This window comes from Hibiscus syriacus, unplaced genomic scaffold (assembly GCF_006381635.1).
Source record: "Hibiscus syriacus cultivar Baekdansim isolate YM2019G1 unplaced genomic scaffold, ASM638163v2 tig00111013_pilon, whole genome shotgun sequence".
Lineage (NCBI taxonomy): Eukaryota > Viridiplantae > Streptophyta > Magnoliopsida > Malvales > Malvaceae > Hibiscus > Hibiscus syriacus.
The window spans coordinates 2,318,266-2,344,960 of record NW_024062953.1 but is presented as its reverse complement, the minus strand read 5'-3'; the positions used below and the strand labels follow the sequence as shown (position 1 = coordinate 2,344,960).

General features: G+C 37.4%; 3 protein-coding genes across 4 annotated transcripts in view; 2 read left to right on the top strand and 1 right to left on the bottom strand.

The window, feature by feature from the left end:
- Positions 1-8,422: 8,422 nt before the first annotated feature.
- On the bottom strand, positions 8,423-8,872 carry LOC120150000. Its single transcript, XM_039162699.1, has one exon. The coding sequence runs from the start codon at positions 8,870-8,872 to the stop codon at positions 8,423-8,425; it is 450 nt and encodes a 149-aa protein (XP_039018630.1).
- Positions 8,873-9,743: 871 nt separating this feature from the next.
- Positions 9,744-12,325, top strand: LOC120149929 (putative clathrin assembly protein At2g25430). Of its 2 annotated transcripts, none has more exons than XM_039162640.1 (2): positions 9,744-9,865; positions 9,997-12,325. In XM_039162640.1, the coding sequence occupies exon 2, from the start codon at positions 10,101-10,103 to the stop codon at positions 12,096-12,098; it is 1,998 nt and encodes a 665-aa protein (XP_039018571.1). In that variant the 5' UTR covers positions 9,744-9,865; positions 9,997-10,100; the 3' UTR covers positions 12,099-12,325. The 2 variants fall into 2 exon arrangements, with proteins under 2 accessions (XP_039018571.1, XP_039018570.1); XM_039162639.1 differs by having other exon boundaries at positions 9,775-9,860; positions 9,999-12,325.
- LOC120149928 (putative clathrin assembly protein At2g25430) overlaps positions 9,774-26,695 on the top strand; it is an 80,086-nt gene continuing 63,164 nt past the window's right edge. The window contains 1 exon segment of the mRNA XM_039162638.1: positions 9,774-9,860. The gene's annotated coding sequence lies outside the window, so the exon portion shown is untranslated.

The following is a 26,695-nucleotide window of genomic DNA, read 5'->3' as shown; positions in this document are numbered from 1 at the left end:
TTACAATCTCATATGGTCCAATAAACCGAGGACTCAATTTTCCTTTCCGACCAAATCTCAACACCTTCTTCCATGGAGACACTTTTAAAAACACCTTATCTCCAACTTGAAATTCAATTTCTTTCCTTTAAGATCAGAATAGGACTTTTGCCGATCAGAGGCCACTTTGAGGTTATGCTGAATTTCTCGAACTTTCTGTTCTACATCTTGAATTAAATCCGGACCAAGAACACTTCGGTCTTTGAGTTCATACCAATTTAATGGAGTACGACATTTTCTTCCATATAATGCTTCATAGGGAGCCATCTTGATACTCGAATGATAACTATTGTTGTAAGCGAACTCTGCCAGCGGTAAATACTTTTCCCATGATCCTTTAAATTCCATTACGCACGCTCTCAACATGTCTTCCAATATCTGAATAGTTCTCTCTGATTGCCCATCAGTCTGAGGATGAAAAGCCGTACTAAAGTTTAAACGAGTCCCCAACGCTCCATGCAAAGATTTCCAGAATCTAGAAGTGAATCGAGGGTCCCGATCAGAGACTATGGAAACAGGTACTCCATGCAATCTAATAACTTCTCTAATATACAGCTCTGCATACTTTTCCATAGAGAAATCCGTTCTAACAGGGAGGAAATGCGCTGACTTAGTTAATCGATCAACAATTACCCAGATTGATTCTCTTTTGTTCGGAGTCAAGGGTAACCCCGAAACAAAATCCATCGTAATATTTTCCCACTTCCATTGAGGAATTAAAAGCGGTTGCAATAATCCTGATGGAACTTGATGTTCGGCTTTGACTTGTTGACATATCAAACATTTAGACACAAATTCTGTGATGCTTCGCTTCATCCCTGACCACCAAAATCGATCCTTCAAATCCATATACATCTTGGTTCCACCCGGGTGCATCGTTAACGGACTGCAATGAGCCTCTGTTAATATTTCTTTCTTCAAGTCTTCATTGTCAGGTATTACAATTCTTCCTTTACAATATATATTTCCATCTGACTTAATCTCAAAGTCTTTAATCTCTTGATTCTTTACTTGCTCAATTCTTTTCAAACACATTTCATCTTTACCTTGCAATTCTCCTATTCGTTCCAACCATGCTGGTTTAAGGGTTAATTCTGCACAAAGACCACCGTCTCCCGTTAAAGATAATCTTGCATCCATAGCTCGTAAAGCTGCAAACGTCTTTCTACTCAGAGCATCTGCGACCACATTAGCCTTTCCGGGATGATAGTCAATTATCACATCGTAGTCCTTTAAGAACTCTACCCATCTACGTTGCCTCAAATTCAATTCTTTTTGAGTCATCAGGTACTTCAGGCTCTTATGATCCGTATATAAGTAACAACGTTCCCCATAAAGATAATGACGCCAAATCCTGAGAGCGAATACTACCGCAGCCATTTCTAAATCATGTGTGGGGTAATTCCTTTCATGTGTTTTCAACTGTCTCGATGCGTACGCTACCACTTTTCCTTCTTGCATTAGTACACACCCCAACCCGTTATGGGATGCGTCACTGTATACTACAAAATTCTTGCCAGATTCCGGTTGAACCAATATCGGAGTTTCCGTCAGAATTCTCTTTAAAGCTTCGAAACTTTCTTGACATTCGGAAGTCCAAACAAATGGTACGTTCTTTCTCATTAGCTTTGTTAGAGGCAGCACAATCATCGAAAAATTCTTAACGAATCTTCGATAGTAACCGGCAAGTCCCAGAAAACTCCGAACTTCAGACACATTCTTAGGAACTTCCCAATCCATTATAGCTTTAACTTTCTGAGGGTCTACTCTAATCCCAACTGCCGAGATCACATGCCCCAGGAAAATCACTTCCCTTAACCAGAACTCACATTTGGACAATTTGGCATACAACTTTTTATCTTTTAAAATTTGCAAGACGATCCTCAGATGTGTGCTATGCTCTTCATGGGATTTCGAGTACACCAGTATGTCATCAATAAAGACAACAACAAACTGGTCCAAGTAGGGCTGAAAAATCCTGTTCATCAGATCCATGAAAGCAGCAGGTGCATTCGTTACTCCGAATGGCATTACTATGAATTCATAATGACCATATCTCGTTCTGAAAGCTGTCTTCGGAGTATCTTTCTCCTGGATCTTCAATTGATGATAACCCGAACGTAGATCGATCTTTGAAAATACCGAAGCTCCTTTTAGTTGATCAAACAAATCATCAATGCGCGGAAGGGGATACTTGTTCTTGATGGTCACCTTATTGAGCTGTCGATAGTCAATGCAAAGACGCATTGATCCATCCTTCTTTTTAACAAATAACACCGGAGCTCCCCAAGGCGATACACTTGGTTGGATAAATCCCTTCTCTAGCAATTCTTGTAATTGATGCTTTAACTCTTGCAATTCTTTCGGAGCCATTCGATAAGGTGCCATTGCAATCGGAGCTGTTCCCGGCATTATTTCTATTTGGAATTCTACCTCTCTATCCGGAGGTAATCCTGGCAATTCAGCAGGAAAAACATCAGGGAACTCTCGAACTATTGGAATTTCCTCTAACTTTTTCTCTTGAGCTCTTGAATCAATCACATTTGCCAGAAAACCCTGACATCCTTGTAGCAATAATTTCTTGGCAGACATCATTGATATTACATTTGCTAACGGATTAAACTTTTCACTGTTCACACTTATCTCTATTCCGTCTGGACTTTTCAGAGTTACCTTTTTCAATCTGCAACTAACATCTCCATAATACCGAAACAACCAATCCATTCCCAGAATCACTTCAAACTCGTCAAAGGGTAATTCCATCAGATTAGCAGGGAATTCAATTCCCTGAATCTTTATGGGACCCCCTTACAAACTTTATTCACCCGGGCACTCTGGCCTAACGGAGTTGTTACTATATTCTCATTACTCGTAGCTTCTAAGGGAATCCCCAACTCCTTTACTAACTTACTTGTAATATAAGAATAATTAGAACCCGGATCAATCAGTACCAATACCAATTTATCATACAACTGAAAAGTACCTGCTATAATATCAGGGTCATCACGGTCTTCACTTGTCTTTAGGTTGTATACTCGAGCAGTGGATCGAACTTCAGGTTGAGCAGAGAATTCAGACGGGTTCCTTCCTCTGCCTCTTCCTCGGCCTCTTTGTGAAAAAGAACCAGCTCTTCCAGATGGTGCCGGCTCCCCAACCATCAAGGGACAGTCCCGGACAAAATGTCCAGCATCCCCGCATCGAAAACAAGTCCCAGCTGCCATACGACACTCCCCATAATGATTTTTCCCGCAGTGCTCACAATGTTTCCTTTGACCCGGAGTAGATCTCCCAGCACCAGATTCTACTGACTGCGTCTGTCTAGGTCTTGCCTGACTTGCTCCCCTAGCAGACGATGCAACTGATTCTGATCTAGTTTGTGATCGAAATCCCGAGTCTCTTCCCCTTTTTGTTGGTGTTGAACCAGAATAAGTAGTCGTCCTCTTTGATGTCTGAACCCTTGAGTCCCCAAATCTTTCATTCTGAGCCCTTTCAAGAGCTTTTGCACGATTGATCACCTCCTGGAACGAGGACAAGTTTAATACTATCAACATTTCCTTAAGCCTAGGGCGCAAGCCCTCCACGAACCATTCGCAAGCATCTTTCTCAGTAGGCACAAGCTCGGCTGCAAACCTGCTCAGCTTATTAAACTCACATTCGTACTCATACACAGAGCGGCTCATCTGCTTCAAACTCATAAATTCCTGCTTCATTTGGCGGATAAACTGATCCCCAATGTACTTGCTTTTAAATTCTTCTAAAAACAAAGACCAAGTCAACTGGTCGGTTGACATCCTCATGGTGACATTCGTCCACCATATCCTCGCCTGACCCCTTAGTAAAGACACAGCTCCATCTAATTTCTCCACTTCGGAACAGTGGAGACCATCTAACATGATTTTCAAATCATTCAACCAAAGATCCGCTGACACCGGACCTTCATCAGCTTCTCCCTTAAACTCGGGAGCTCCTAAACTTCTCAATTCTTTTGCTACATTAATTCGTGGAGTTAGTGGAGCAGGAGGTTGAAGACGCGTCAGAATAGCGTCTAACGTTCTGAAGAACGTATCTTGATCTTGCACAGGCACTCCTTGAGATGCCTGTTCTTCACCTTGCCTGGCCAGGGCAGGTGAATTACTGCTTTCAGCATGTCTATCTTCTCCCGCTTCACTTCGGGAGCTATTATGTCCGGACATCTAATAAGAATATACACATTGTTCTATTAGCAAAACAGCATACTCATACTATACCAGATCAGAAGTTATCACCATTTGTTGGCATGTATTCCATTTAAAGACTCCATAGACTCTGGTTTATGCCTAGAATCGGCTAAACCATAGCTCTGATACCATTAAATGTAACACCCCCAACCCATACCCGACCCGGATATGAGTCAGAGATACTACATTGACTTTAAAACACCCTCTTAATAAATAATAGTAAAATATTGGGACTTGTATTAAGAAAATACAATAATATACATACTGTAATATAAGTTTACAAAAATATTCAGAGCATACACAACTTAACTCTTTAATTACATGCCAACTGCTATTTACATAACAAAATAACCTACTGATAAGTTGCTTCTGATCTGATGGTTGCAGGAGTAATACTGTCAAGCTGCTTCACCTGTCTCTTCTATTTTTCTCGGATCCTACGTGTGAAACACTCACACGCTAAGTCATCGACTTAGTGAGGCAACAATAATAAGGCAATGTATTGTAATGAATATGTCAGGATCATATGAGATGAGATGCAAACATGTAACTAATCAATGTAGTATACTTTAACAATATCCATACCTGTAAGCGTATGACTGTAACATTCATTATTCAGTATTAATAAGCTTATTGGCCCATGATAGCATATTGAGAACCTAAGGTATTTGAGTAATGTGAGGTTGTGCACTATGCTGTCACCACAGCTCGTATAAATGCACCGAAGTGCCCGTAGAATTTTGTCCATAAGGACCACGTAGAATCCTTTAAGAATCATATACATATACTATGGATCAAGTATGTGTCTTTCAAGACTTCACACAGGTTCCAAAGGATATACATATGTCCTAAAGAACCGAGTATACCCTCTACCCTTGGCATGCCAACTATACCTATAGTTCTCATCTACATAACATGGGCTTATACATTTCCCGTAGTTCATATCGCGTAGACATAGTATTTCCATACCTTAACACATAGGCATATCATTTACATACTTTTATCACATAGTGCATAGAACTTTTCTGCATATTCATGTCATGTAATACATATAAGATGAATTCATGTCATGTAATACATTTAATACAAATTCATGTCATGTATCATAATATGGAATGTAATCATGTGTCAAAATATGGAATCTAGACTTATCACAAGTCTAGAACTGAATATACTACTGTATTCATGCTATGCATATGCACTCACCTATACTTCTTTGCCTTTTCCTCGATCGATCCTACTTGTAGATTGTTCCCGAACTCGAGTAGGCTCGGTATCTACATAAACATAATTTTTTTTAAGATGATCATCAGACGTCTGTGTCTTGAAATTAATCTTTAATAGCTTACTAATTAAAAGAATTAATAGCTTAGTCTTGCTTTCTTTTCTTTCTTCTTCTTTTTCTCATGGGGGAATCGGTTCCCCCCCCTGGGGTATCGATTCCCCTTAAGCAATCTGGAATTCATAAACGATGAGGGGGTATCGGTTCCCCCCCTGGGGGTACCGATTCCCCTCTAGCATACTGGAAATCATATTCGTTGAAGGGGTATCGGTTCCCCTTGAATGGGTACCGATTCCCCTAACCCATAAATCCTATTTTTAGCCCGAAAATCATCTAATTTCAACTCAAACATACATATTTCAATCCCTTTACTACTCTTAGCTCTCATACACTTACTTAAACTAATTATTATCCATTAAATACCTCTAAAACTTAGAAATCTAATTCTCCATGTAGCATTTAAGAATCCAACTCAAATTCCAATATGTTCTAATTTGAATTCTAACCCCTCATACTTCTTAATTAGCTTATTGACAAGTCAAAATTCTGATTCAAACATCAAAACCTCATCCATATCAAAATCTCATCTATAAACTCATTTTCCAAATCTATCTCTAAAACCCTAATCTTGTTGTTTTAATGTCATATAAGCTTTCCTTTAGCTTATATAACATCCAAGCTTTCATTTCCAATCATAAAACATCAAAGAAACTATCAAGTTCAGATTCTTACCTTAAATGCAAGCCCAACGTTGAGAGAAGGAAGAGAAGAAAATGAGGAAGAAGGGAGAAGAAATGGGAGGTTCTGGAATACACGTGTTCTCATATACCCCATAGCATTTTATTTAATTAAAAATTCCCCTTGCAAATGACCATTTGGTCCTCACCTTAATCTCATATTTACCAACCTTTATTTTTAAACTATATAATTGTTCTACTTTAATCACCAAATGTTGAAACTTTGCAAATTAATCACTAACCCGGCATGGAGGATGTTACAATAGTAGCTTGATTTTGGGGTTTTATAACCCTGTATTTCTTTCTCTCTTTCTCATTGCGTGGGTGGCAGCTGACGATGAGGGACCACAGTTGGACATGGATAGCTTCGCTGCTTCCCGGTGCTCCATTATTCATCCCGGTCCCCAACGCATGCATGCATGCAACGCTGTTTTGCACGCCATGCAGCAGATTTTGCTGCTTTGGTTCAGAAAATAAAGAAGACGCCATGATTTCCAGAAGTCTTCTGAGTTGCCTGAAGATTACTTGAAGACGCCGAGAAAGTCTTCCTGGTTAAGACGCGGAGAAATCGTAGTCTTCATAGTTAACCTGAAGACGCCGAGGTTTCCTAAAGACTATAGAAAACACTCTAGTTGGGGAAATAATACGGAAAGTGGATTATTCTGGGGAAAAAGATCCCAAACCACATTATTTGGGCAGTTTTGCCGAAGGCACTTTTTGTCATTGTGACGGCATGAAGGTTTAAATAATATTATTTTAATTGAATTAAAAATAGGTTTAATTGAAAATAAATATTTAAATTATACAATTTAATTTTTTTTTGTCAGAGTAGGAGCCTAACGTTTTAAAAATTATCATTTTAAGGTCAATTCTATCACAACTATTAAAAAATTCGTCAACTGCTTAAAATTAACATGTAGTGTATCTATAAAATTTTGAAATATTTATTTTTAAAAAAAATTAAATTTCTCTAAAATTCTATAAAAAAATCTTAAACTTTAATCCTAAATCGTCAATGTCGAGCTTCGATCCATTTGTCATCGGGCTCCTATAATTGGTCATTCTCTCATCGTTGCCCCAATCCCCAAAATCCCTAAACTTAAATACATAAATCTCCTTAACCCGTAAATTCCTAAGCCTATGGTACACAAATCTCTAATCCTTTCTAATCCTTTCTACTCCTCTCTCATCGTTGCCCCAATCCCCAAAATCCCTAAACTTAAATACATAAATCTCCTTAACCCGTAAATTCCTAAGCCTATGGTACACAAATCTCTAATCCTTTCTAATCCTTTCTACTCCAACCACTCCTTTCCCTTTCGTTGAAAACTCGTCGTCGGTCAGACTCTTCATCACAACATATTATTGGTGTACCCCCATTTCTCACTCATGTTTGCTTCTCTCCCCATTGTCGACTACTTACTTGCACCTATCGTGAAACTAACATTGTCGCCTTCTCCTTCTTCCCTTTATATTGTTGATCATTATTCAGCATGCACCATTCACGAAAGAGGTCGATTGTGACTAATTTCGATGACAACATGTGAGATTTAGGGATTATAGACCAAAGATTTAAAATTTTAGAGATAAGTGAATTATAGTTTTATGAATTTTGGTTTAGACGGATAAGACATTACCCCTCTTAAACAACATTTAATATTTATATTATAATGTCATGAATGGAGTGAACTAGATTAAATCGATTAAAAAACCCAAAATGTGGATTGTGGAATTGGCATGTGTAGCGTAACATATATTATTCTATAGTATTGATGGGCGAATGAGCACTTTACTTGGTGGTATAGAACATTCGGCCTCCCTTTCACTTTAATAATAGTGTTTTTCCTTTTAAATTCCTTTTGCTTTTCAAGAAGCATTACTCTACAAACAAACCTCTGTAGTCTGTCCTCCACTTTCCATATGTAATTGCAATATTCTTTTTAATTTCGGTCTCTTAATTTATAACTTTATGTTATCAAGAATGTTACAATAATAATACAAATAATGGTAAAAAGATATATAAAACTAAAATATTAAAATTATCTGAAAATCTTAAAATGTGAATGAATTTTTTTTTTGGATAAGTAAATTATATTCCATCCAAAAAAAACCGCAGCTTAGCTGCTACAAAATGAAACTGTCACAAACTAAAACAGTTCCCAGTTTATGTACAAGAATCTATTACCATCATCTACTCTATGTAAACTAAGGCTATACAATTTTGCTTTCACTGCCTCCTTAATTCTTTTTACAATTACCTCACTTGAGCTTGAGATGCCTCTAAAATACCTATAGTTACGCTCTTCCCAAATATAATACAAAAAACTAGTCCAAGCAAGTTTTAGAATCCGTACCCGAAAAGTTTTGCCCTTCAGGTTTCCAACCATCCAGCTAAGGCGCTGATCCCAGGTAAGAGCAGCACAACGAGTACCACAAAGGCTTAGAACAGTGTTCCAAACATCCATAGCAAAAGGACAAGCAGCAAATAAGCGATCCCTTGATTCAGAGTCCGAACCACATACCAAACAAGCAACATCAACAGCTAAACCAAAACGGGAAAGCCTGTCTTTAGTTGGCAACCAATCGAGGATGGCCATCCACGAGATTAAGGAGAATTTGGGAATATGGGACGGGAACCAGATAAGCTTATGCGAACTCACCTTCTCCCTTCTAACTCTAATACAATCCCATACCCATTTGCCATTAATAAGGCGCAAATTAGTACCAGGAGAAAACATATTACAAGCAAGATCTCGCAGCCTCAAAAGTTTAGCCAAAATCCAGCTGTAGTGGGGTTTACAGACTGCTTCCCAATAATTCGCAGATTGGAAACAATAAGCTTTCACCCAGGCGATCCACAATGAGTAATGTGAATGAAATTTCTTTAGATGCGTTTGTTGATTTTTTTTTCGATTTTTTTTTCATTAAGATAATATCATTTTGAACATTCAAATAGCTCGATCAAAATGATATTGTTTTAGTATGATATCCATGTCAGCGGCCCTTATCTATGTCATCGTGTCATTATCGAGTTAACTACTTAATGATATAACTAAAATGAAAATGAAAGTTTAATGCTTTGATTAAAGTAACTAAACGTTTAATAATATAAATAATACAATGCCTAAACTACAGTGGTGTTTAGTGTAATTTTCGCTTAAATTTATATAAAATCACATCAAATGTCGGTGATTGCATAAGTTTAAAAAAAGCCGCAAAGCATGTAATCAAAACCCAATCTTTATCTCTCTCCATTTGTTCTCTAATCCAACGCACAGGAGAGAACATTTCGTGGTTTCTTTCAGACAGCAACACTGACCTTCCCATACCTCCACTCAAACAGCAACCTCTCACCAGATCTCTTGCATCCACCACGATCCGACGGTTCTGATTCCTCCACGTCTCCGTACCTCAAACCCACTATTTAAATCTAGCCTTTTATTTCTCCTTCACATCCTCCGCCTTTCCTCCACTCTTTTTTCATTCACAGAAGAGAGAATCTTTTAAAAAAGTAAACCGGCGCCGCCGCGACTCACCGCCTGTTCACCGCCGTACGCTATACACCGTACACCGTATATCTAGAAGGTATAAGCCTTCTTTATATTTTTTTTCAGATTTATGTTATCGTTTATAGTTGGAGTTCATTAATGGTTTAATTGACCTTAATTAGAGTTAGTTAATTTTTTTTATAAGAATTAGAGTTAGTTAATTAAATTTTGTTAGATTTCTACTTTGGAGTTGAACATTTTAAACTGAAATTACCGTTGGATAATTTTCAAAGGAAGAACGGAGGAGAAGATTTTGGTTTGAAATCGGACGGTCAAGATGCCGAGCACGATTCAGAAAGCGATCGGGGCCGTTAAAGACCAAACCAGCATAGGTCTAGCGAAGGTAGCTAGCAACATGGCGCCAGACCTCGAGGTGGCGGTTGTGAAAGCGACGAGCCACGACGATGACCCTGCCGGTGAGAAGTACATACGTGAGATCCTTAATTTGACCTCTTACTCACGCGGGTACGTCCACGCCTGCGTCTCGGCGGTGTCAAAACGGCTAGGTAAGACTCGTAACTGGATCGTGGCGCTCAAAGCACTGGTGCTTGTTCATAGGCTGTTGAATGAGGGAGATTCGCTGTTTCAAGAAGAGATCTTGTATGCTACCAGGAGAGGTACGAGGCTGTTGAATATGTCGGACTTTAGAGATGAGGCTCACTCGAGTTCGTGGGATCACTCTGCTTTTATAAGAACTTATGCCATGTATTTGGATCAAAGACTTGAACTGATGCTTTTCGATAGGAAAAGCGGCGGCGGTAGTGGTGCTGGGGGAAGTAGCCACGGGGGTAATGTTGATAGATACGGTGGACGAGATAATTTCCAATCACCACCACCGAGGCCATATGATGATAGATATGGTGGACGAGATGACTCCCGGTCACCGCCACCGAGGACATACGAATATGATTATGGAGATTCCAGAGGTGACAATGGATATGGTAATTATGGTATGCCAAGGAGAACGAGGTCTTATGGTGATATGAGTGAGGCAGCAGGGAGAGACGGAAAAGAGGAGAAGAAAACAGTGACTCCATTGAGGGAGATGACTCCTGAGAGGATTTTCGGGAAGATGGGTCACTTGCAGAAGTTGTTAGATCGGTTCTTGTCATGTCGGCCTACAGGATTGGCAAAGAATAGTAGGATGATCTTGATTGCTTTATATCCCATTGTGAGGGAGAGTTTTCAGTTATATGCGGATATTTGCGAGGTTTTGGCTGTGCTGCTTGATAGATTTTTTGATATGGAGTATCCAGATTGTGTGAAGGCATTCGATGCATATGCAAGTGCATCAAAGCAGATCAACGAGTTAATTGCATTTTATAATTGGTGTAAGGATACAGGCGTGGCTAGATCATCAGAGTATCCTGAGGTGCAAAGGATTACCGGTAAGTTGTTGGAAACACTGGAGGAATTTGTGAGGGACAGATCTAAGAGGCCGAAGAGTCCGGAGAGGAAAGAGCTTCCTCCTCCGCCTAAAGAGGAAGAGCTGGCACCAGATATGAATGAAATAAAGGCCCTACCTGCTCCAGAAAGCTACACTCCACCGCCACCGCCAGAGCCTGAACCCGTTAAAGCCCCGGAGCCGCAGGAGGATTTAGTGAACTTGAGGGACGATAATGTCACAGCTGATGATCAGGGGAACAAACTGGCTTTGGCTTTATTTAATGGCCCGGCTAATAACGGTAATGGATCATGGGAAGCTTTCCCATCGAATGGGCCTGAAGTGACATCGGCTTGGCAAAACCCTGCTGCTGAGCCAGGGAAGGAAGATTGGGAGTTGGCTTTGGTTGAGACAGCTAGTAATTTGTCAAGGCAGAAGGCAGCTTTGGGTGGTGGCCTTGATCCATTATTGTTGAATGGCATGTATGATCAGGGAATAGTAAGGCAGCATGTTAGTACTGCACAGCTGAGTGGGGGGAGTGCGAGTAGTGTGGCATTGCCAGGCCCGGGGAAGACCACGACACAAGTTTTAGCCCTTCCAGCACCTGATGGAACAGTTCAGAATGTCAATCAAGACCCGTTCGCCGCATCTTTGAGCGTTCCTCCTCCGTCTTATGTACAAATGGCTGACATGGAGAAGAAACAACATCTGCTTGTCCGGGAGCAGCAAGTATGGCAGCAATATTCGAAGGATGGGATGCAAGGTCAAGCTAGTTTGGCCAAAATCAGTAACCCTGGATACTATGGACCTGGACCTATGCCAGTGATGCCTTACGGAATGCCACCGGTCAACGGAATGGGACCACCAGCTGGGTATTACTATACTCATTGATTTCTCCACATATAAAATAGATAACATTTCTTTGCCTACCTTTTGTATTATGATTTCTAGTTTTCGTTCCCTTTTAATTGTTTCTTCTGTGATGATATGTTGTTCTGCAATATGTTCAAATATGTTCACAAAACACTTACTCGTTGTGGGGATTTTTTTGTGCTCGTGATCCGGTTGTTGTCTCTTTGTGCTTTGTAATATTAGAATTCTATTTACTTTCTTATGTTTCATTGTGTGATCCTCTCCTTAATTCCATTGAACTGTCTGCCAACCCCCAGTCTATCTCTGGTTATGGTTTCAACTTTTGAGCACCTCACTGTTAGGTCTCATGTTGGTTTCAATTTGGTTGAAGTGACCAAAAGAGTAAAGTTTTTGATTTCCTTGCAATGTACCATACTGTTAGTAAGATTTGCTGGCTGGAGTTGAGGGGCCTTGATCACATTAGGTGCCTATGCCTCCGGCCCCATTGACATGTAATAAACCAAATTGAATAGAATGTAAAATTGAGGGATTAAATTATAAATGGAGTAAATTTGTTGTTAAAAATAAGAATTGAAATTGCATAAATATTTTATCGTGTTAGAAGAGCATACGAATCAAATCTAATCAAAAGATCAACTTAAAAATGGATGAATTAGGGGTTTGAATCGAATTGAATGTAGGAAACTCAAGTCAAATTTTCAAATCCAATCAGATTTTAGGCCAAGAATCTGAAACCGAGAGCAAGGAGGAGGGCGTTTGAAAAAGGAGAATGAGTTGATGACCCACCTTTCGTCCACATGATTGGAAATAAAGACACTTTCTTAATCAAGAGATGGAATCCTGAATTGGTGTTAATGTTGGTTGGATGAGAAAGCAAATTATAAGTCAATAGAGACGTGGAATAAATGGATAATTTACTAATCCTCTCTTAATCTGGCATTGAAGATCAAGCTCAGCATCAGCTGTGCTTATATGTGTGTGGGTCCTTGGGGCCTAATGACCGGTGAGCCGTCCCACTACCTCTCCTGCCCCTTTGCTTCACAACTACTCTATTTTTTATATCACGATTTAAATCTCTTCTTGCATTGACCGTGTCTTTAATAAAGATTATTATTTGGTGCTTTATATAAATGATTTGAATCTTGATATTATTCGATTTGAATTAATTAATTAATAGATTTAACTTTAAAATTAAAAAAACCAAAATATATGACATTAAGATTTGATTTATCAATAATATTAAGAATTAGAAAAGATCCGATTCAATCAACAAACATATAAACATGGTTGATTCAAATAAGATCGCATACCTATATAACAGGGGTGAATGAATTTAGTCTCTTAAGGGGTAAAATGCATATTCATTATTTTGAATAAATTATTAAATATAATTTAATATATCAAGGGAAGAAGAAAATAAATAAATAAACTCATTTTGTTAAAAAAATTAAAAATTATGAACTTTATTTTTAGATTTCTGATTCAACCACTACCACGTAAAATGAATTACGCATTTAATTTATACTCAACCACGCTTAAAAAGAATGATACAAGTGATTTATTGTCTCTTTAATGAAAGATTATTGACATTTGGTCATGATTTTTACAATCTTTCTATCGGAATTAGGTCTCAAGGTCTTCATAATTTTTTCTTTTGTCGCATTTAGCTTTCAAAGGTGTATGGTACGTCTTAATTCGATATTTTGATCATAAGCTATGATCAAAAGTATGCACAATGCTCGAATTTAAACCGTTATTCAAGTTTACTTTCAATAAAATATTCAAATTCATTATAGCATACACAATATATATATATATATATATAAACACTTAAAATTAATTAAAAACATATAAAACAGCTACAAAAAATAATTTATACATTATGTTATATTTTCTAAGACTCTTTAAGATAGCAACACGAATAAATAAGTGTTATCGTTAATAGTTTGAAAAAGGGATGTGGTGGTCTTAGATGGTACATTTTCTTTAAGTTAGGTATAGAGTTATAATCAATGATCCTGAGAAAGGTAAAGGAAAACAAATTGAAGAAGAAGATAAATAATAAAAGTATGATTTTAATTTTTTAATTTTGTTTGTAAAGGTACGTATCCCTAACATTAGACTGTAAAGTGATTAGGGATGGATATGAGACTCGAATTCGATGGTTTTTTTTAATTTTGGGTTTGGGTCGAGTCAGTTTTTTTAAAGGTGGTGTTTGGGTCGGGTCGAATTCGGGTTTAGGATGAAAAATACCCGACCCGAAAAAATATAACCTTATCTTATATATTTGGAATAATTACAATAATATCTCTCTATATATTATTATTTTTAATTAAGTCACTATTTTTATTATTATTTCAGGTCGGGTCGGATTTTATCTCAAAATGTCGGGTCGGGTTCGGGACGGGTGGAAGATATATATTATGCATGTTGGGTCGGATTTCAAGTGGAATAGTCATTGTTCTCGTGTCGGGTTAGGTGAGCAAAAAATTTGACCCAAATCGACTCATGCTCATCCTAAGAGTGATTAACATTATCTTAAGATTGATAGATTTATAAATGGGTAAATTTTATTGTCAAATAATAAATTTAATTGATGATGAAATTAATAACAATTATATCAATAGATTATAGTCAAGTCGAAGGAAGGATGTAATTACAGACTTGCAATTGAGGGTACATGTGATGAAGCAGAAAAATGTAGGCATTGATATAGTTGACGAAGGTAGGACGGTGAAGAAGATAATGTTGTGGTGTGATCTGGTCCCGACTGGCTTCCTCGAGTGTGTGCGTGGTGAATCCGAACAAGGATCTTAAGCGGCTAAATTACATAACTGACACCGTTTGTTTTAAATTTTCTCTTTCTGACACAGTTTGACCAATATTTCCAGAAGTAGCACCCTTTCTACTGAGTTGGCAAAGGCGCGTCCCCGGGGACGCGCTTTACCCGCGTTTTCGCTGAGTTGGATGTCACGTGTGGAAGGCGCGTCCCCGGGGACGCGCCTTTGCCAACTCAGCAGACACGTATTTTGTTTTATAATAAATAGTTTATTTTTATTATTATTATAAATTAATAATATATTATGTAAAATGTTTCGATTATAATGTAAGAATTATTAAATGTATTTTGTTAATGTGTGTTAAAGGTGGAGTGAATTATCTACATTAATATGATATAACAATATATGAAAACCAGTTTTGACTTTATTGTAGTTATAGGGAAAATGTATGAAATTATAATATTACACATATGGTTATATTATTATTTTTATTTTTGATTTTGATTATCGATCTATTAATTTTATCAGTTAATTATTTAAATGTTATCAATCTAGTCATCTCATATCAATATTTAACGAAAATATTGATGCATAAGTTAATAAATTAGTATAATTACATATTTAATCTTCAAGACTTACATATTTTATAAAATTAGTCTTATTGAAAATTTAATTTAATAAATTTAATCCTTAAATCAGAACATGAAATGTGTCATCGTATACATAAATTTTTTAATAACTTTTAATTTGTTTAATTTAATATTTTTCTCTACTTAGAAGGTGGAATTATTATTATATTTTAAAAAAAAATTATAACTAATAATATTAATTATTATATTAAATAAATATATTAAATATATTTATGTATTTAAAAGTTAAAAAAAATTATTTAGGTGTACATACATTGACAAATTATATAAATGCAATAACATTAAATTATTAGAAACAAAAACATTCATTTAAATACAATATTAATTACATAAGAGTTAACGGTTATATGATGATAACAGAGCTGGACATTTTTTTCTATTGTGCCCGATGTTTCTACAATGCCCACATCGTTTTTGTTCTATTGACTTCTCCCGAATATCCATATCACAATGTATTCTAGTAGATTTTGGACGACCTGAGTCCCTCAATAGCAATGGATCTGGTACAATTGTAAGCCAAGTTTTAATCTCATTTGGGTCTCTTTCGTTTCCTATGGGCGGAAACTCAAATTCATATACCTTGAATACTTGTGAAAGTTGGTATACGGGATCAACATAATTTTTGTAGTCCAAATGCGAATGTGAGCAAGCAGCAATGACATGAGAGCATGGATATTTGAGTGCTTGAAAGAAACCACAATCGCACCACCTCTCTTGCAGATTAACTCTGAAAGAGTTAGCTTCAATCCCTTGCAGCGGACGTGGCATTTCGGTTACACGAAACAATTCACGGGTGCGAGAAAAATTTGTAACTAACATCCCATTTGATGCAGCCACTTTTTTCTGTAAATCAACTACTAGTCTTGGGTGGTAAATATGTCCGTTTTGCATCCAAGTAAGAGCTTGTCCACCGAGCTTTGCAAAGAGTTGACCCAAACGAAAATAAGTCGTTTTAACCAACGCCGTGACTGGTAAATGACGTGCCCCTTTAAGGTTGAATTTATTGTTTCAGCCAAGTTTGTTGTCATATGACCATAGCGATACCCCCCGTCATATGCATTTGTCCACATTTCTTTGCTGATGTCCATAATGTACTCGCACCCCTTCTTATTTTTGCCAAACAGCTCTTGTAGCATCGACTCAACCTTTGAGGTAAGAGTTCGTAACCTAAGCCATTAGGAATATGTAATAGTTAATATGAAGTATAAATAAGTAATAAGAAATTGATAGAAAAATTGGGAAAAAGTAACATACCCATCCGCACGACTAACTGACGTTCATCGTTCTTCTTGTATTTTCCGTAATAGTTTGCAGCAATATGACGGACACAATAACGATGTTGAACATGTGGAGGTCTATACATTGTACCCAAAGAGTCCATTGCTGCTTTTATCCCGGCTCCTCGGTCTGAAATAATGCATAGTCGTTCCCTGGTGACAACATGTAAACGTAAATTTTTAAGGAAAAAAGCCCAAGACTCAGTGTCTTCTCCTTGAACGAGGGCAAACGCAACAGGAAGAATATTGCGATTTCCATCTTGGACCACAGCCAATAATAAAACTTTCTTGTATTTCCCATACAAGAAAGTACCATCAATTTGGACAATTGGTTTACAGTACTTGACTGCATTAATACACTGAGGGTAAGTCCAAAAGACTCGGTAAAATTGGCAGCGATCGTGAACCATTCGATCATTCACGTAATGATGTTGAGTTTCGAACTCAACAATTGTCCCAGGATTAAGTCTTTGCACAACATGAAACCAACTGGGCAGCTCGTTGTAAGAGGAATCCCATTCGCCATGAAGTTTGCAAATGGCATTCTGTTTTGCCAACCACGCTTTTTTATATGAGACAGTGTACCCATATTGTGACTGTATAGCAGAAATCAATACTGCAACAGCTATATGAGAGCTTTGCTTCACAATGGGCATGATTGCTTGACAAATAATGTTGGAGTCCAAGTTGGGATGATCCTGGTTTATACCTGTTGCACAATATGTATGAGGACCGTTGTATCTGGTTAGTTCCCATAAGTTGTTCTTCATCTTCCTCTTTGATACACGGACCATCCATTGACATCCGTTGTCACGTTGGACGCAGTAGCAGACATATTTCTCCGTGTTAGATCGATCAACTCGGGACTGAACTGAGTTACGAATATTGTAACTCTTTATTGCCATCATTGCTTCCTCCTTCGATGCGAACTCCATTCCAATATGTAAATTACTGTCATTGACTGATGATTGAAGTCTATAGTTACCAACATCAGGAAGATCTGGAAATTCAGGCTCATACATTGCATCATAATCAGCCTCATACATATGTGCAGGAAGTTCGGCTGGTGTTGTATTTATCGGAACGTCATCCTCGTCATCATCAGAATGTACGTTAAACTGTGGTGAGTCAGGTTCAACGAATAATCCCGTTTCAGCACCATCTGCACCTGGCTCTCGAAGAGGTTCTTCTGGTGGAGATGAGGGTTCCTCCGATAATCCAATGTTGAGGTCAAATAAGTTCCCGCTTGCGTGTCCTCCCCTTGAACTTGAGGCCATTGTATTATGTGGGATGTGAATAGACTGTCATCTCGTTGGCATTTCCATATGTAAGTCGAAAACATTGGCAGATGAATGTCTGCCCCTTGAAGTAGAAGAGATGTTGCCATATGGATTATTGGTGAAGCCACGTGGGTTGAGATCATAAGCAGTTGCAGATGAATGCCTTCCTATTGAACTTGATGGCATGGTATATGGCGTTGGATCCGCCATTAATGATGTGAAATCATTACAGATCAGTTGTGTTGGGCTATCAACTTGATCAGTTTGATATGCAATGCCAAAGTGAGAGGAATATGAGAGACCACGAGTTGCACGAACCTCAATAAAAGTGGCATACATTTCAATAAGAGATTGTGAACTCCCCATATGAGCATCAACCATCATAGAAACATCATCATCATTTGAAAGCTGAAATGATGTATACGTGAGCGGAAAAAAGTTCAGTAGGAAATCTGTACTGAAGTGAAGATAGTCTTCTCTGGCCTGCTACACGAATCTTTAACGAAATTTTTGTGATTAACTCCTCAATTGTGATGTTTCTCTTCAAGGTTAAGGGGATATAATGATCTGACTCAAAAACAACCCCCTCTTCAGCTTCCTTAATTTCTCCATCATACAAAACAACAGCAGAAAGACGACTCATTTTCAGAGAATTTGAGAATTTAGAGTTTGGGAATTTGAGAATTTGAAAGATTGTGAACTGAAGTTTGTTTTGAAAGTTTATAATACGTTGCATAATAGTGTCTATAATCGGAGTACTATTCACATGAAGGCGCGTTCCCGGGGCGCGCCTTCCATTATTTCGTCATAGAATATGTTATCATTGCCCTATTATGTCACTCATGTCCCTCGGGACACTAGATATATCAGTACCTATTATTTCACTATTCACATGAAGGCGCGTTCTCGGGGGCGCGCCTTCCATTATTTCGTCAGAGAATATGTTATCATTGCCCTATTATGTCACTCATGTCCCTCGGGGACACTAGATATATCAGTACCTATTATTTCACTATTCACATGAAGGCGCGTTCCCGGGGGGCGCCTTCCATTATTTCGTCAGAGAATATGTTATCATTGCCCTATTATGTCACTCATGTCCCTCGGGGACACTAGATATATCAGTACCTATTATTTCACTATTCACATGAAGGCGCGTTCCCGGGGGCGCGCCTTCCATTATTTCGTCAGAGAATATGTTATCATTGCCCTATTATGTCACTCATGTCCCTCGGGGACACTAGATATATCAGTAAATCAGGTAAATTATAACCAAAATTTAACTTCTTTTGAAAGTTCAGCAAGTTAAGAATAACTTAAATTAAAACGTTATGTGAAGTTTGAATAAATTAGATAAAATGTTATGGATAAATTGAATAAATGTGAAGTGATAAGTTGATTGTGACATTGAAATTGTATGGAATGAGCATTGAAATGTGACATTGAATAAATTGCCAATTCACCCCCCTCTTGGCTGATTCCGTCGATCGATGAACTCAACATAAGTTGATTTTAATGTATACGTTTTAATATATATGTTAATGATAAAATCATATGTATGGATAAATTTAATTTCAATTTAAGTATTGTGTACTATAATTGGAATATAACTTTTAATTTCGAATACAATTGGAATATTAAGTTGAAATTTAATGTTAAATTTTGAATACTATAATTTATATTTTAAATTTAAATTTGAATAATATTATTTTTATTTTAAATTTCGAATAATATAATTTGTATTTTAAAAACATTTATCAAACATTTAATGTTAAATGTGAATAAAAAATAACATTAAAAATATGTATGTAACAACCATGAAACATTTAAATAACATAACCAAATTACATAAAATTCTGAAATATAATTATTTAAATAACATTAAATATAACTGGATCACCGATGTCGTCTTCTCGAATGAGTTCCACATGGCGGTGGTTGTCTATTTCGTAGAGGATTTCTTCGTGGAACTTGTTCTTCAGTCTCCTCATCTTCACTGTCATCATCAGCAGCATTTTCTTCATTTGGTGTAGATGACGCTGAAGGGGCTGAAGGGCCTGTATAAAATAACGACCCTGGAGGAGTGCTAGTAACAATCCCACCGCTCCCCGGGAACTGTGAAAACTGTGGAAACATTGGCATCGATGTATGTGATCCAGATGGAGATTGAGGTGTCTGCGGAGAAGCACCACCAGCCAAATAAGATGCATATGAACCATATGCTGGATCATTAAACATAGTCGTATATGCACCTCCATATGGTATAAAACCCTGCGGGCTAGGCATGTAACCTGGCGGGCTAGGCATGTAACCTGGCGGGCTAGGAATGTAACCCTGCGGGCTCGGAATGTATCCCTGCGGAGATGGCATATAAACTGGTGGGCTTGGCATATGAAGTGGAGGGCTGGGCATGTACCCCTGCGGCATCGACGAATAAGGATGTTGTGGTGGACTGATGCAGAACCGGTAGCGCCTTCTCTCCGTCCACGCGTCGGGGGACGATGATATTGAGACGGTTGACGTCTTTCTCGGCGCCTAGGAATGTTAACCCCTCGTGCTTCCACCGAAAGTAGAAACGGCTTCCCATTTTCATTAAACCAGTCCATATAGTTATCTGTAACCATATGACCAGTTTCAGCGTAATATTGTCGAGGGGCCAACAGTGTATATCGGTTCTCCCAAAGCGCAATCCAATCTCTGTGTCTCACCACCCAGTTAACATCTTTCTTTCCTCGTCTATCTATGTTATGCACGTCGTCTAAATTCCTAGGAGCTCCAGGAATATATTGCGTACAACCATACTGACGGAGCACGCGATCAACTTGATGCCACTCAATAATAGCATAACATATAAGAGGTATAACCGATATCCATACCTCTAATGACCCACTAAGATGGGGTGGGATGCAAGCTTTCACTTTATCGCTCGCATAAGGTATCCACTGAAACTGAAATATAAATATACAATTCAAATAAATAAAATATTCTAATTATATCTAACATTTTAAATTAAAATATTAATAATTAAACAAATTTAAAAACATACCTCTGACCCAGCTTTCGTATCAATAAGTAAACGAATTTCCTCTAACCAGTAGGTATACTTTTATGGTCCTTTCTTTTCATCGACCACCTATGAAATATAATATAAACTAAATATCACCCTATTTAATTGAAAATATTTAAATCAAAATTTAGTTCGAAAATTACCTCAACAATAAGGGGAATACGTATGGTTCATTCACGATCGGGCATAAGAAAGGCATGTGGAACCACGCCCATGATTGTAGAAGTAGAAGACATCCACCGATAGCAGTTTTCTTATAATTCGTCGCCCGACACATTTCTCTAAAGAGAAATGTCAAAACTACAGCACCCCAACTATATCTTCCAGCTTCATCAAAATCGATCAGATGCCGCAACCACATACAATGCACCTGGTTGCGAGATTTGTCGGGCATCATATTCCTCCAATTATTCGTAGAATATATGCCCGAGCACATGCCTTTGCTTGATCCTCTGAAGCATTTTCATTTAAAACCTCAAAATTAGCTTTCAACCAAGATAAAGCTATTCTACCTCCATTAAACTCTGGCGGAGCAGCTCCAAGATAATCAATGCACATTGATTGCCAATCACCATCCGCCATACCACACATCATATTTCCGTCGATGGGAAGCCTCAGATGCATAGAGACATCCTCCAATGTAATTGTCGCCTCTCCACATGGAAGGTGAAAAGTGTGTGTCTCGGGCCTCCACCTCTCAATCAGTGCAGAAATTAGGACAGGTTCGAGTTTGCAACCGCCTATAATTGTTGCAATATACCCGAACCCAGCAGAAGCCAAATATGGCAAAATACGTTCCAGTGTCGGTATACGTGGATTTTTAATAAAAGTCTCTAAAATACGATCACCATCCTAAATAATATACATTATAAAAAATAAAAATTAATATAAATTCATAATAACTTTAAAATAAAAATAAATTTAAATATTAACATTAATTATAAAAAATATTACCATATCGCTAAATGTCTGGAGATATGATCAATATCCAATCGCAACAGCATTTCGTTTTCCATTATAACTGTAGACAAAACATTATAATTAGCAAAAAAATTAATAATTCTAAATAAATAATAATTATATAAATATTATTTTAATAAAAAAATAATATTTACATAATATATTAATATAAAAAATAATAACTATTTAAAAAAATACTAACATAAAATAAATTTCTTACCACTAATAACAAATTTAAAACTCAAATAGTTGGAGAATTTGAGTTATAAGAGAGGAGAATATGATTTTGGTGTGAATAATGAGGGAGGGTTGAGGGGGTTTATATAGGGGAGGAGGAGGGGTAGTTAGGAAAAACGGATGGGGGCATTTATGACATTTAATGGAAGGCGCGTCCCCGGGGATGCGCTTTCCACATGTGTCTGCTGATATGACAAAGGCGCGTCCCTGGAGACGCGCCTTCCACACGTGGCATCCAACTCAGCGAAAACACGGGTAAAGCGCGTTCCCGGGGACGCGCCTTTGCCAACTCAACAGAAAGGGTGCTACTTCTGGAAATATTCGTCAAACGGTGTCAGAAAGAGAAAATTAAAAAAAATGGTTTCAGTTATGTAATTTAGCGCACGCAACGTGTCGGGTTCAAACAAATGGAGGCCCCTACATTTCAACCCTAACGTCCTATATGATCGACACGTAAAAGTAAGCACAGATTGTTGTAATAAAAGTCAGTAACAGAAGATATTTGATTCACATCTCACATCGGCACATATTTCCAAGCTATGTAAAGATGCTGACTTACTTTATGTGCTTCATAAGCAACTCGGTCTCAGGGAACTTATGCCTGTACGACGTTTAAAATACACCTAAACAATAGTGTTATTGGATAAACAAGTGACCTATTAAAATTTAGATCGATTATGTTATATCATTTAATTGAAAATATTATCAAGTACAATAATATATTAGGTATAACTTATATAATATAATAGGTAGCGCTTGTATAATAAAATAGGTATTTAATCAGAAATATTATTAAGTACAATAACAAATTAGGTAGCGCTTATATAATGTAATATGTAGCACTTATATTGACATATTTTATAAGTAAACCGATATATTTATACCGGTAATATTGCAAATTTACCTATTACATTATAATTATCGGTTTCGATGTTTTTTGGATCGATACAATTTGAAATTTATCGACACTTTATACGTGTACTTCGTTGGATATTCATTCTGAAAAAAAAATATCGACACAAATTAAAAAAGTGTCGAACTTGAAAATCAACGCTCTTCTTCCATAGCAAAAAAAGACCACCTGCTAATTCCCGAGGAGGAACATGACATATATAATAAAAATGCAACTCCCTCTTCTATTAGGTATATTGTAAATTTACCTATCACATTGTAATTATCGATTTCGATGTTTTTGAGATCGATACTTTTAATAAATGTATCGACACTTTATGCGTGCACCCGTTTGGCATTTATTATGGGCAAAATGTATTGACACAAATTTAACAAGTGTCGATACTTTATGCTAACCTATTTTCTCATAAAATCGGTATATTTATACCAGTTACATTGTAAATTTACATATTACATTATAATTATCGGTTTCGATTTTATTGGGATCGATACTTTTAATAAATGTATCGACACTTTATGTGTGCACCTAGTTTGGACATTTATTCTGGACAATAAGTATCGACACAAATTTCACAAGTGTCGATACATTATGTTGACCTGTTTTCTAATTAACCAGTATATTTATACCAGTTACATTGTTAATTTACCTATTACATTATAATTATTGGTTTCGATGTTTTTTGGGTCGATACTTTTAGAAAATGTATCGACACATATTTACGTAGTTATTGTACATACCTAAATATGTCATGCGAATTTAATGTTGTACCCACCCTTCAACTACCACTACTAATACCACATCCTATTGAAAGCACGACTGAAACATGTTCAATGAACCTTTACTTACATCTCCTTCAACTCCGGAACCATTGAACTTGCACAACAAAATTTTTGCCATTGATCATACTGATGCAGACAGTGTTAAGCCAACCGAGGAATGCCATGAAGTACATAATGTTGATGAATCTGATAGATTGGTTGGTCAGCTCTTCTCTTCACGTGATCAAGCTTGGTACTTTTACAAGGGATTCACACGAGAACATGGGTTTAGTGCACGTAAGGGAACAACACGGCTTGACGTGGAAGGGAATGTGAAGACACAAGAATTTTTTTGTTCCAAAGAAGGGTTTCGAGTATCAAAAGTCAATACTATTGATCGTCAACGTGCTCATACGCCAGTCACAAGAACATGATGCAAGGATAGAGTCGTAGTTATAGCAACAAATACAAACGATCACTGGGTTATAAGTAAGTCTTATTAGAAACATAATCATGCATTGTGCACACCTGCTATGACACCATTTATGCTTTCTAATAGAGCTGTAAGTAAGGCTGATATCGATGAGGCAACAATATTGAAAGAGGTCGGTGTTGGCACATCACAAGTAATGAACTATTTAACGCAACAGGCAGGGGGCTATCATAATGTTGGATTTACACATAAAGACCTCTACAATGCACTTCAAAGAGGTAAATCAAAGGAAATTATCGATGAGGATGTGAATGCTCTTATTGCTTACTTTGATTATAAGAAACATGATGATCCCGGGTTTTTTATGACATACTCGATAGATGAATCAGGGGCATTGCATAATCTTATTTGGTCGGATTCTACATCAAGATCAGATTACACATGCTTTGGTGATGTAATTGCGTTCGACACAACACACAAAGATAGTTTGTATGGTCGACCAATTATGCCTATTATCGGTGTCAATCATCACCATAACACAATTGTGTTTGCCACTGCCATAATAGCTGACGAGACGTCCCAATCTTTCGAGTGGGTGCTACAGAATTTTTTAGAAGCCATGATGAATAAATCGCCTATTTCAGTTGTCACCGATGTGGATAGGGCAATGCAGAGGGCTATCAAATCTGTTATCTCTTATGCTAAGAACATATTATGTTCTTGGCATCTTTCTCGCAATGCACAAGCTAACATTGGTGACCCAAAATTTACAGCATCATTCTCAAAATGCATGGCTTCCTGGTGGACAACCGATGAATTTGATATTCAATGTTGTTCGATTGTTTCATAATTCAATGTCGAAAAACATCCATGGGTGATTGAGAAGGGAAATACTTGGCACTTATGGGCACAAGCATATCTAATCGGTCATTTCTTTGCCAATATTTGCTCAACACAAAGGTGCGAGTCTATGAATGCTTCACTAGTGATTGCACTGAAACACAAAAAGGCATATGTAGATGTTGTTCGTGCAATTGAAGATGGAATTAGTAGAATGTGTATGAACAAGTTGAAAGCGGATTACTTAAGTTCCCAGATGAAGCCCTTCCAGATCACAAAACTAGTCAACCTTGAAAGCCATGCTACTGAGATTTTTACCCGCGAATCTTTTCGTGCGTTCCAAGATGAACGTCAATGGGAGACATTGTACCAGATTGAGGAAGAGATTCAGTCTTTATCAGATGAATGTCAACATTATATTTTGACAAAGTACAAATAAAAAAATAGGATATTTAAAATTATTTTTGATTCTCGTACAGAAACCCTAATTTACTCCTACAAAAAATTCGAGACCGTTGGACTTCCGCGTCGCCATCAACTTCATATTTTGAAGCACTTGGATTACACATATTTTCTCGGAACTTTGATTCAAAGTAGGTGGACTAAGGATGCGAAGGCTTCTGCACCCAGTTATGTTGACTTGAATGTGTCTTCAGAAGTGATTTAAATGGCAAGGTTCGCTGCTCTACATTCAACGTCATGTAGGTTATGCTACATTGCATCAAAGACAGACGTGTCTTTCAAAACCGCAAGAGATGAGATGAAAAGTCTAATAGAAGAATTTGAAAACTCGTTTGGTTTGAATGATACAGTCAACCAGAGCAGTGTAGTAAACAACGTTCGCAACCCTCAACGAAAACAATGCAAGCGAAAAGAAGTACCGAAGAACAAGGTCAAGAAGAAAATTAGGCGATGTGGGTACTGCAACGGTGAGGGACATAACAAACTAACATGTCTTCAAGTCAAGCTCAGTTTGAATACAAGCACACAACCTACATCTCTGTTTAGCTGCTTTAAATGTAAACAGACTATCATATATTGTTGCAACACGATCTACCATATCCAACATCAACATATACCAATGTGAATTAAGGTAGTTTATTGTGATCATGATCTGCAACAAATGTCACACCCAATTTGACAAAATTCAACATTCTATATCCGAAAACATCATTTGCAATTTGTATGGTGTCTTACCTTCTCACAGTCGGTGAATTTCACATAGTTATCCAATATGGGACCCCAAAAGGTAGCAATACTCTCAAACACTTACTTTGCTGTTGGCATCCAACGCCTGTTGCTGCAATTACGTGACAATCATTATTAACTTACCATCTATAACACTACTTTTGAACATTTATTAATTTAACTCACCGCTAAGTGGTACGGAAGGTAGCCAATCCTCCGGAGTGACTTTTTT

Coding starts and splice junctions, on each gene's coding strand:
- LOC120150000 (XM_039162699.1), bottom strand. CDS start 8,872: ATGGCCATCCTCGATTGGTTGCCAACTAAAGACAGGCTTTCCCGTTTT.
- LOC120149929 (XM_039162640.1), top strand. CDS start 10,101: ATGCCGAGCACGATTCAGAAAGCGATCGGGGCCGTTAAAGACCAAACC.